General features: G+C 39.0%; 1 protein-coding gene across 1 annotated transcript; it reads right to left on the bottom strand.

Annotated features, from left to right (window-relative positions):
• Positions 1 to 1576: 1576 nt before the first annotated feature.
• On the bottom strand, positions 1577 to 12206 carry cd109 (CD109 molecule). The gene is made up of 28 exons (XM_085932547.1): positions 12186 to 12206; positions 12025 to 12064; positions 11705 to 11786; positions 11539 to 11626; positions 10975 to 11101; positions 10785 to 10894; positions 10515 to 10706; positions 10273 to 10371; positions 10108 to 10170; positions 9809 to 9979; positions 9571 to 9723; positions 9067 to 9139; positions 8897 to 8981; positions 8678 to 8795; positions 8319 to 8432; positions 8027 to 8245; positions 7714 to 7855; positions 6472 to 6648; positions 6179 to 6260; positions 5728 to 5959; positions 5463 to 5634; positions 4668 to 4858; positions 4344 to 4493; positions 4200 to 4265; positions 3421 to 3563; positions 2771 to 2927; positions 1959 to 2061; positions 1577 to 1779 (listed from the first exon to the last, which is right to left on the bottom strand). The coding sequence occupies exons 1-28, from the start codon at positions 12189 to 12191 to the stop codon at positions 1577 to 1579; spliced, it is 3558 nt and encodes a 1185-aa protein (XP_085788673.1). The 5' UTR covers positions 12192 to 12206.
• Positions 12207 to 12851: the final 645 nt, after the last annotated feature.

The following is a 12851-nucleotide window of genomic DNA, read 5'->3' as shown; positions in this document are numbered from 1 at the left end:
CAAAATCAATATGACAGCTATTGTCAATTGGTGGTCCGCGGGCCTCCAGTGGTCCATGGCGATATTGCAGGTGGTCCGCAAAATAGAAAATGGAAAATAATTGTAACTGATGTATATTCCAGCTAATTTTGTGAACAATCAACTGACTTTTTCTGTGTCTTCCTGGGGGGTGCTTTCACCAAATGTAGCTAATTTGAACAGGTTCCCTCCTCCCCAAGCAAAGTTACAGGGGGGTACCAACACAAGCCCTATTTGTATAAGTCAACCCATAAAAATAAGTACCCCACTCCCATTTTAAAACGATGAACCCTAGACATCTGACTATGTGTCTTCTTGGGGGTTTCACCAAGTGTAGCAAATTTGAATAGGTTTCCCCCTCCCCAACCAAAGTTACAAAGGGCGTGGCTTGGTTATAGAGTGATAGACCTTGAAGGGTTCAATCCTCAAGTCAATTTAGACTTGATTTATTTTCCAGCTACATTTTGTGACTCATTTACCCATCCAAATTATGTCAAATGTATCTGAGATTCCCAAAATAGACATACAGATGCAAATAAATAGCCTGTTTACATCTATCCTCCTCTGATTCAAGATTCAAGAATTTTTATTGGCCATGTTTGAGCGTGCCAAACAAGGATTTTGACTTCGGTACATCTCAGCCTCTGTTCGACATTTAGGTGACTAACAACACTCAGGACATGTGCGAAAATTGACAAATATTTTCAAACATCCCCTGATCTTTGGTGAAAAAAATAAAATTATATTCCTACATAGCAGTGATATTGAGTTTCTTCTTGGTTATAATGGTGGTCCCATTGACAAAACCAGTTGAAAACCTCTTCAATAAGAAATTCTTGTAATGTGAACATTTCTGTGAATTTTCTTTTAAACCCAAGGCAGATTAGCTACTCAGTTATATTTAGCTACAATCTTTATTATTATGATTGAGGCGCATGAAATGATATTTTGATTACTTTATTCAGCTATATATATCTATATATATATTTATATGTATTTTTTTTCTCAACAAACAAAATCCTCCTCCCTACACTTGAATAAGGTAATGTACAAGAATCACTATTACGATGGCAAGCCTGCCATCTAGTGTTTCTCACTGTGAAGGTTCACGGTGCTGCAGTGCACAGACTGGAGAGGAACTTTAGAAAAAGCTACTAAAAAATCACCCCTTGACAGTAGGCCAAAAAGTAACATCGAAGGGTGAATGATATACTGTACATGCATTATTCTATTTTTTTGTGGGGAAACTGAAACCCCTAAATTTACTTCACTCCATGTCTGATTTAAAAACAAACTCTTTGCTTTAAAGTCCAAGAAACCCTTATAAAACATACAGCACATCAATCAAAAATGCATTTCCAGTGAACGATCAAAAGACATCGTATCAGGTTCAACATGGATCTGGATCAAATTTGACCAAAGGGTCATTAATAAACCATTCATGGCATTTTTTTAAAAGTTGTCCTCCAATTTTACTGCTTTATACAATTGGGTTCCTTCATCTTTCTTCATCACATTGCCCCCAAGGTAAACCTGCTGACCAGTGCAAACATTCCAATCAAATTAGACTGCAATAAAGCAAAGTTATTCCAAGTAATAAGCAACAAAGGCTACACATTGTGCTATGTATTGAGCGACTGAGTGATGAGAGCACCACGATGGGAATTCCCAGCAGACACAGATGCAAGTCTTCACCACAGAAGGCACAAGCGTCCATGAGGCGAAGAATTTCTGAATTATATGTTGTCACTGCTCTTCTCGCTGTGAGGCAAGAAAATGATCTTATTACGTGGATGACATAATGATTAGCATGCGAGTATGTGTAATTTGTAAATAAATGACCATTATGTATCTTGAGGGCAATGAAACATTCTCAGTTATCTGGTTCGTCATAATAATTGTTGATTGCATTTAGTCATATTTATACACAATTTACTCACTAGGCTCATAGTAGTCATAAACCTGCACCAGTGCGTCTTGAATTCGCGCCACTTTAAAAACTCTAACCAATGGAAGTGGGATGCAAAGTTCTGACTTGTTGAGCTGTACACAAAAGGTAGAGAATAGAAAAGTAATGTTAGAGGCATAGAGTGTAACGTGGTTAACATTAACCGTGGTGTGGGTCATCATTTGTTTATCCATCCATCCATTTTCTGAACTGCTTAGTCCCCACGGGGGTCACGGGCGTGCTGGAGCCTATCCCAGCCGTCATCGGGCAGTAGGCGGGGGACACCCTGAACTGATTGCCAACCAATCGCAGGGCACACAGAGACGAACAACCATTCGCACTCGCACTCACACCTAGGGACAATCTGGAGTGCTCAATCGGCCTATCAAGCATGTTTTTGGGATGTGGGAGGAAACCGGAGTGCCCGGAGAAAACTCACGCGGACACGGGGAGAACATGCAAACTCCACACAGGGAGGGCTGGAGGTGGAATCGAAACCGCACCCTCCTAACTGTGAGGCGGACGTGCTACCCACTGCACCACCGAGCCGCCCCGTTTGTTAAAAAATAAATAAATAAATAAATAAATAAATAAATAAATAAATAAATAGAAATTGCTCTTGGTGTGGTACATATAATTTCAAAAATAAAAACTATGAAAGCAAAACTGCTACTCTCAGCAAACAGAGAGAATATTGTTAGTTTTAATTTTCATCATTTGTATTAACCAGAATCTGTCTCTACAGTTTGGAGACAAATATTTATGACATCGTCCCACTATTTAAATGACTGATGAGATCCTTACTGAATCCAGGTAGAGGGTGACTTTCTGAGGCAATGTTTCCACATTTCTTATTGATTGTATTGAGGCAGCAGCGCCAGCGGCGAGAGCAAAACCACTGAGCAGGCCGACATCCAGTATAACCATGCCTGTTTGAGGAATCGCTTGATTGCTCTTCAGCCTACGAACAAGACGTCACCATTGAGGGGTCAAGAAAAAGTTACACTTGCATAATGAGAAATAAAGAGATATAAAAACATGAGAACTCAAAATGTCAAGGACTTGCGTAAAAATGGAGACCAGTAATCCATCATAGTTATTATAAAAAACAAAAAAATGACAAAAAAGCCTCATTAAAGTTAGTAACACAATAAGTAAATTGGGGTTTTCCAAATATAAAGAAAAATTAAAACTCAATGTGATTGTTATGACATGATATTTTCTGTGCTGCATTGGGATTGGTCAGTTGTTTTTAATTTTTGGTATGATTTAGCCAAAGAGTCTTGAATTAATCTTACGCGTGTGTTTTTCGGAGGAGGTTGGAGTACTCAGAGAATAATGATAATAATTATAAAATTTAATAATATGTAATTAATTAGAAAATAATAATTCTGGGGAGAACATGCATACACCCGATGAACGATCAATTACGCTTCCTATAAAATTAATCTTACCTGACACACACAGATAAGAACAAGTTATCGTGGTTTTCCTCTTCCGTCACGTCCACTTTTAAATCAAAAGCCTCCTGGTCTCTGGCATGCAAAACTTGGTTCTGTAAAAATGCTTTGCTCTCCAGGTTGTAAAAGACATTCATCTGGAAGAATTTATGCGACATTTAAGACATTATTTTTCTAGATTTTATGATGATACGCTTTCGTGTACCGGCTGTGCCAACGATTATGCATGACACAAACACACTACAGAAACTATATCACGTTTAGGAAAAGTTACTGCAATGCAATCACAGATGTAAAAGCCAGCATAATGAATTACAGACAGTAAAACAGGTGGAAGAGCTCTGAGATGGAGGGGTAATGCTTCTAATTTGGACAGAATGAAAAGATTAGGCTTTAGCCAAAGTCTTTTGAGTGGAATCATGTGGAGACACTAACGCAAACAAAACTCTCAACTACAATATGTGTTCCAGATGTTAATCGGCGGGAGGCCATCATGCTACATTTGCATTTAGCTTTTTTTTTTTTTGCTTGGGCATTAACAATGTAATTCATTGTCTCATGCACAGCTGCAATTTTCAGTTAACTCTGGTCATGCTCTGGCAATTAAATGATAATTTATGTGGAGTTGAATAAATTGGAAACATTTCCACAATTAGAGAGGAACCTTTGGGGGGGATGTGGCAGGATTCATTTGAAGTTGCAAATTGTAAACAGTTTTGTAATAATGAAATAATTATTGCAAGCAAGGACAAAGAGAAGCAGTATTATTGCACCTGAAATACGGCAAATCCTCTTCCTTCTATGTATATATTTAGATGTATGTCCTGGTCAGCATTGATCTGAAAAGAAACATGTCAAGTTGAACAAATCCCATCAAAATATTTCATGGATCAAGATACTGTACAACATATCGCTACCTCGTGCTGCTGGTATGACAAATAGCTGGTGGAGTTGATGGGAAAGGTAAAAGAAGAATTCGAGGAAGATACAAGGAGACGGAGGTTGATGGAGCTGGAGCCACTAAATGCAGCATAGTAGGCCATAGCCTGGAGGGCAACTATTGTGTCCTAAGGAAGGATGAAAATAGAACTTATGGAATCGACAATATCCAGAATTTACTCTGGATGTAATTGAATGCAGTTCCAGTCTTGTCAACTCAGTCAACCGGTTAGTTTTTCTGCATTTTGCTGGTACCATAATAATCTTTAGGTTACATACAAATAAATTTCATTACAGTTTACCTGTGTGCTCCTGTAGCCACCCAGGAAGTTTCTTTGCTTGATTAACCACTTGAGAAATGGGATGCCCTCCACATAGCTTCCACGCTGAATATGTGTCAGCATTACATAGGAGGCCATTTCTACCTGAGAAGAGTGTGGTTGCCCTTCATGTACATCCGGGCCAGCAGAGGATGCCCATATCATGATGCCATCTAGGGAATTGTACAATGCAATAAAAAATTACACAACACTGTCACATCTGCTACTCCTACTTAAAAAAATATATACCCAGCCTTAAGACTGTGTTGAAATTGTGATCTGACATCTCTAAATAATTCAATTGGACGTAATCTGCCAGCACTGTTGTGTAGGAATGTGATTCTGTTCATTCTCAAGTAGCAAATATTTTTGTAAACTACCGTATTTTCCGGACTATAAGGCACACCTAAAAACCTAAAATTTTCTCAAAAGCCGACAGTGCGCCGTATAGTCCGGTGCGCCTTATATATGGACCAAATTCCTACATTTAAACTGGCCCAAAGTATTGTGTCATGAAATCAATCATAAGTGGCCCGCTGAAGACTATAAATCATGAATCGAAAAGACTATGGATCATCATTTTATGATTATAAAGTAATTTGTTGCGTCTGAAGTTGAAATAAAAAAGATAAAATGGAGAATAATTTGATTTCAATTAAAAATCTGACATGATGCATTAATGGTGCGCCTTATATAAGGACAAAGTTTTAAAACGGGCCATTCATTGAAGGTGCGCCTTATAGTCCGGTGTGCCTTATAGTCAGGAAAATACGGTACCTCTGTAGTCAGCTCTGGTACTCAGTTCCTCCAGCGCTGTACCAGCCACAGAACTGTTGGCCAGAGCTAACGCATACGCTGCTAAACACAGTGTGTAGTTGGTGAGCGCTTCACTGGTTACGCTTCTCTCCAGGTACGTTATGGTTAGGGACACTTTGTCATAGTGCTTCTCCTTCACAAAAATACAAGACAGCAGTGTCAAGCTACCATGACAGTTCATGCAGTAAGTAAACATTTAATGTAAATTGAGATTGAATCAATTTACCACATAAGTTTTGTTCTCCAGTAGAGCCATCATGACAAAAGCAGTGAGGGCCACAGGGCCGTTGTCCAGTCCTTCTTGCATCTCTGTGTGCATCAAGCGCCCCACCTCAGAGAATTCTCCTTGAGGGCCCTGGAGGCCCATGAGCCAAGTTCTGGCTCTATTTATGACCGTTTCATCAATGTGCATGTAGGGTTGAGCCTGAAGGAAGCATCTCAGGACGAAGGCTGTCAGCCTGCAATGTATACAAATCATCTCATGGAAGATAAAGTTATGGCAAGTCACTTATGTGATTTGCTGCTTCAAACGTTCGACAAAAACATTTTCAGGCAGTATAAACTTTGACCCACTGAGGTTTTTAAATGCATTTGCTATGGAAAGAAAATCTCTCTTTTACACAGAAACGGATAACGATAAAGCCAGCGTATTTCAGTGGCATATAAGAACGACCTACCATGTGCTACCAGCAGGATCTCGAGCACCAAAAGCACTGAAGGATCCATCATCTTTTTGGTAGGATAGTTGTCTTTGATAGCCTGAATAAACAGGATGGAGAGATTGACATTTTAAAGCTGGAAATAAATAAATAAATAAATAGATAGATAAATATCCAGTTCAGACTGGTTACTCCAATTATTTTTTTTTAATAAATACTGGCCAATTTAAAGTGTCAAAATGGTTTGCTCTTTTTGTTGATGTAATGTGGATATTTTGAATTTAGAACAATAAATTTCCACTGTTGCATACCTTCAAACATATAGCCCAAAGCCATGTTCCTCATCTCTTGATTCTCCTGGTTGGACCTGTCCAGGTATTGGAGCACATAAATATTTGGAGCAAAGTGGATCATGTTCTGCTCTCCACATCCAATTGGCAGGTGAACCAGCGAATTTAAGTGTTGAATGGACAAGGCCAACACATCACCTGCGAATAGTGACACAATAGGGGTGGGAGGACCATATTCAGTAATAATTTTATTGTACTGCTATCTCCAGAAAATAAAACACAGCGACAAAACAACCTGCAGACACTGACGATGTTTAAACGAGATCATTTTGTACTCTGATATATATTTTTTTCCTTTTAGCTTGTCACGCCAAACAGCCAACCATTCTAGGGTGTTCTTCACGCTCAGAGGATATGCTCGATGGTCTGGGCGCCCTCTCCACAGTCACAGGAATATTCATGCTAACAGTGGTCCGAGGGTTTATCCTTTTACCATCCACAAGATTGCAATTGGTTGGACTGTTTTTGGCGTGTAATATTAGGATTGGTCTCCTTACGGATTAACTGGGTCACGACGAGAACGTTCCTAACTTGACCCCTGTACTCTGATATAAAGTGTATTTGTCACGTTTTTCGTTTATTTGGTTTTTTGATTTGGGCTTTGGTGTGATTTTGTCCCTTTTGTAAGTTTTTCTGGGTGTTCTTTGTATATCTCATTGATCACTGTTCCTACCTGAGATTGTTAGCCCCGCCCCTTGTGTCTTCCAATCAGCTCCCTCAGCTACTTGAGTCTTGTCCGGGTGTTCCTCATTGTCTCGTCAGTTTGTTTGTATTTAGTTCCCTCCTTTCTCTTCAATGGCTGTTGGGTTATTGTCGTCTGTCCCACGTGCTGTGTGCTTTGTTTTTGTATTCTCCCCAAGCCGCGTCCAAGTCTATTTAGTTAGTGTTTATTTTTTAGTTTATTGCTGATTTAATCTGATTGTTTCTTGACCAGCAGTACCTTACTTGATTATTATTATTATTATTATTTTGCATTTAAATTAAGTATTTCTTGACTGAGCCATTCCCCGATTTGGGACAGAATTAATCATATCCTAGCTGCAGTTCAATAAATAAATGCAATTTAAAAAAAACAAATGTTGAAGTGCTGACAAATGGTGTAACAGAAGACAGCATTTTAACCATGTGCATATTCGACCTACCTAATTTGTAACACTAAAGAAGCCGCAGTGACAAAATAATTGAAGACAAGTGCACACATACCCACTAATACCACATTGGCTCTCTGGCTGTCCTGCACCACATGCGGAGGCAAAAAGATGGAGATAGACTGGGAGTAGTTGTGGGTCAGTGGTTCCAGTTCCAGAAAAAGTGTCTCTGAGAAAGATTGTTCCACTCCTTCGGGCTTTGGGAAAATGGGATTCGTAAAGAATAATACCGGGTTCACGCTACAGTATTTTGATTTTTATAACTGAGTGTAGATATGAACTTTAGAGAGTAGATATTCTGCCTTCAGTGCAAGTCAACTAAATCATTGTTACTGTAAAACTTGAGATGTTTGCGACAGATTGTGTACCTTCACAAGCACGCTCCAAACGAGGCTCTCTGAGCAGTCTGCAGCTATGGCGTCCACAGATATTTGCAGTTCCCCAATAACCACAGGCCTGATGGGGAACAAGGCTGTGGCTGATCCATACCCTTCTAAGATGAGCGTTTGAGTATTAACCACGAAGATGTCTCCATGCTTTGCCAAAATAAACTCAAAGGCCTCGCTTTTGGATAAAACCAAAATCACCTGTTGTTGGGGAAAACATATGAATGACAGTAATATAATATGACTATGTCAGAGTAGTTTCTTCACTCCATACCTCTAAGTCCCATGCTAAATGGTTGATGATGTTCACCTCCAGTACAAGCTCCTCTGTCCTAATGATGTAGTGTGGAACATTGAGAGACAAGGAGAAATCTTTGGCCACATTCAGCTGTAAATGGAAGCAAAATAAGAAATAATTTAAGCCATTAATAGAAAATAAAAAATATGGACTTTCATATGTGTTGTTTGTTCAGTTTCTACATTGAACTACATTTTGGGGTTTTGCAAATATACATTGGAATGGACCAAGGAATTTTTATTTTAGTTTGAACTGTTACAGTCTGCGTATATATATATACTTTTTTACTTTCTAGCGAATCTGCGTTATCTACGAAAATAGAGCCCATAGTGTACCTTTTGTGGCACAGGAGTGAATCCCAAACCCAAGTCATCTGACATGATCAGTGCAGCAGCTACCAATGACGTAACACCATCTGGAACTGTTATTGTCCCACTTGTCCATGTTTTATCACTAGAGGACAAACAGAAGGACAATGCACGGCATATGTGTGACATATTGTCCTCTACATGTATTCATTTTTTTCTTTGTACCATAAAATCCTAATAGCTCACCTGAGTGTAGCATCAAACCACAGTTGGTCCTCACCTCTATCCACCCAGTGTTTCCAGTATTTCTCCACTAAGTGGACATTGCCGACTGAAAATGTGAATGAGGATCACAAGAGAGGGTAGTGAGTAGAAAAAAAATATTTTATCAATGCTTTGTGTTATCATTAACATACAATTTTCTGGTCTATCCACCAAGTGTTCATTCATATGCAGTGGAACATTGGAGAAAATCTTCATATTGCATCCCTATGGTGACAAAGCACAAGATGGTCAATCAGTTCACTCTTTAGTGACAAAAGCACTTATACAACCATTTACCTGCAATACATGACCCTGTACATTATTGTGACAGCCAAGCAGGAACATTGCCAATTTGGTGATGTAAGACGTACATAAATAAAAGCTATTGAGGCGTCTTTTTAAAAGCTAGTTCATGTTCCCACAGTCAAATGCGTTGCACTATACTTTTCTTTGTTGTGCATTCGTCAACAGGCCTCAGGTTAATAACTAGGTACCCATACTAAAGTTACAGACTCTTGGAAATAACCTAGCAAAGCAGGTAGGTCTGTTACATCCTGACAAAAAAGTTTGATCATGTGATGGGTAATACAAATGCCGAGTGATTTTACATGACTTCATTTGTGGCCTCTATCAAGTTGCAAATAAAGGAGCTCTACCTGCCCTGCTTCTAAATCAGAATCAGCCTGTGGATCCTCATCATGCATTCCCATCACCAAAATTCCGACACGGGAATTTGGAGTAAGGGTCGTCACGGTGAGCGTTACTCGTTCTCCTGGACGGGCTCTTTCATTGTTCCAATTTAGAGAAACCTGTAATAGAAGAGTCACACTGATTATCACACATGCCTCGATGTATACTGGACCAATTTAATGGAGCACAAGAGCCGGGCCATACATATGCTTGCTGAGCAACAGTTATCCACGCTGTGTCACTAATGATCTCTCCATCAGGGAGGATAGAATAGATTGTGATGCAGGCCTCAGGGGACCAGGACAATGTTGGCACCAGGGAGAAGGAGGAAGAAGTGTTTGACCCCGCTGTCACCACTTGACCTCTTGAACTCACCTGGAAGTCCAACAAGGACAGAACAATAGTGGATGTTTGTAACAGCAAGAAATTACCATCTTAATTGTTTTTTTGTATTTATGCATTATTCAAATATATATATTTATATATATATTATTCAAACTTACCACATAATGAATCTTGGATAGTGGAATTGTGCTTTCTGTTTCTATTTGATAGGGTGATCCGATCTGGAAGGTGGACATAGACAATCACGTAATCCATAAAAGAAAAACAATAAAATAAACAAGTATAACGGAACTGTTCACACAGAATGTGTTACTTTGTAGTACCATTGCAGGCACTCCAGGGGAAATCTGAAGATATGAGTCACTTGGAGACGAGTAGTTTTTGTAGAGCTTCAGTGTCTCGACAGTTGATTGGTACCTAGCCTGTATATATAATAAAATAAATAATAAAACAAATGTATGGTCCGTCTATCTATCCATCGCTCACTTCTATAAATCAAATAATCTTAAATTCTTTCCGCAGCGAATCAAACGTTCAGCTTTTGCAGGAATACATGAATACTTACGTGAATTAAAATTATCTGCACGTCATACTGTAATCTAAACTTAATGTCGACATTTCCATCTAACGGCACAGGAAGAGTCATCGTGGTACTTTGGGCCTCCATCATAGATGACCACTGAGTGACGTCAACCACAGCAGAGTACTTTCGATTATCGGTGTTCAAGGGCTTTTTGTCGTACCTGGAAATGCTAAGCTGTGACATGTAAGAGAAGAAAGTTGTTTATGAAATTTATCGGCTTGAAAAAAAATAACTGTTGAGCAATTCTCTCACTTTTGTAAAGAAGGTCAAGGATGGCTTCAGCGACTGGGGGTAATCACAGAACTTAAGCTGGAAGGCGTTCCTTATCAGGTGGACTTTAACTGTCCTGCTGACTTTAATTCCTTGTGTGACACGACACATAATGTCATAAGTATATGAGAACATCACAAAATATACACTACCAACTGTATAGACAGCCTACCTGTTGACTTGTCAGTAACGCACACTTTAATAAGTACAATATTATCATCATCATCCTCTATTTTTGATGATATATGGAGGCTCTGAAGCTGAACATTGCTGAAGAAAAACTGAGCTGATCCATAGATCTGGAAGAAACGGAGAGAAAATAAAAACCTTAACATAAATGGGATACTGCCTTTTGTATGTACTAGGGTGTCTTGTATATTATTATTTATTATATTTTAGTTGTGTTGTTGCATGCAAAATATGTGCGTTAAGGATGACCATGGTTGAAAAGTGTGTTGTCAATTCTTTCTCATTGCTACAACCTGGAGGCAGTAAGTAGTCACTGCCTTTAGTGGTGAAAAGATGTGCTCTTTTAATCCTTTAAGTTAAAGTAAATAAATGCTAATTAGTAACGTTCTGTGACTTTGAGTAACTAATGATTATTGAATTGGAAAAAAGGAGCTGATTTCTTAATAACGCAACATTGGCATCAATGGTTGCAATGTATTGCTCAGTCGTACAGTGTTGTTCTACATTACTGTGGTTGTTTCTTAGAATTATTTATTTAAAACTTCACCTCTTTGGTTTGCGTTAAGTCCTTCACGGCAGTCGGCTGAGTGAGTGAGATATTGAGGGTTCCCTGCACAGGTTGTCCATTGGGATAACTGCAGGAGAGAGCCAAAAGTATGATGGTACTTGCTTATTCACTACATTATTGATATTCATGGGATTACTGGACCCACATGGTTCTCACTGATCCAGATATATCTTCATCAACAAGAACTCTTGGTGGTGTCCTGACCAGCACATCAAATTTAGGAGGCTCTGCAACAAGTTGGCGTGTAAAGTAATTGGATGTTGGAGAAACTTTGGCAATTCTGTCATATTTCAAGCCATATTTTGTATCTTAATTTAGATTCTCCTATTTTTTTTATTAAGCTTTCCTGCTTCCCTGTTAAAATCACTATCAACAATATTTCCCATCGGAGTAGTGATTGATGCAGTATAACCTCGATATTGTTTCATTTCAAATGTATTGTAAGTCTAGTCATTGAGCTCTTACCCTCGTGCTCCACAATGAATGTTTTCTTATCAGTCACACCCTGTACGGGAGAAGAACAATAGACGTTTGTAAGAGAGAAGAACAAAAGACGTTTTTTTATTGACGTAATTAGAGTCAAATATTTCAACAGTCTTAGCTCACCTGACACTTTTCAAACTTACATGCATTGTGATGGTGACTGTCCATGTTCCCAGAGGAGGAGTCTGGGATAAAGTGAATTTGTGAAACACAATCCCATGATTCGCTGTCGACTGCCACCTTTCCACGACATCCTCACTGGAATCCTTCAAGAGCATCAGTGACACTTCTCATGAACACACAAAACCTGAGCAGAGATCCGTTCAGCTCCTTAGGCTACTTGTAGATAATGTAATACAACTACCTCGACTGAGAGATCCACTCTCCCTTTGTACGGGAGATTATCCAACTGAACACAAACAGCTCGGACTCTGACAATATCCCCCGGGCGATAATGCGATTGGTCAGTTTGAACGTAGCATGAGATGTTCCTGACATCAAAACTGAGGTTGGTGGTGTTGGAGAAGACAACTCTTCCATCATGGTAGCCCGTTAATGTCAAATTTAAACGGGAACTTTGGGTTAGAAAGGTGGGGAACTGTAACAAGTCAACAAAAACAGAAATCAATTTCTGTTCATATAAACAGTACAAGAAGAGGAAAAATACTCACTGCAGGCAAAGTAAGCAGCTGAGTCGCACCTGAAAAAGAGAGAAATTATTAAAAATGTTAAATTTGAAGGATTTCACAAATTCTGAACATTAACTAAATTCAATGTTTTTAACAATGTGCCTATTTTGTGTGCGTTGA

The sequence above is a fragment of the Syngnathus leptorhynchus genome, chromosome 15 (genome assembly GCF_054491065.1).
Source record: "Syngnathus leptorhynchus isolate UIUO chromosome 15, UIUO_Slep, whole genome shotgun sequence".
NCBI classification, from domain to species: Eukaryota; Metazoa; Chordata; class Actinopteri; order Syngnathiformes; family Syngnathidae; genus Syngnathus; species Syngnathus leptorhynchus.
Note: the sequence above shows the minus strand (reverse complement) of the source record. Positions and strands in the feature narration are given on the sequence as shown.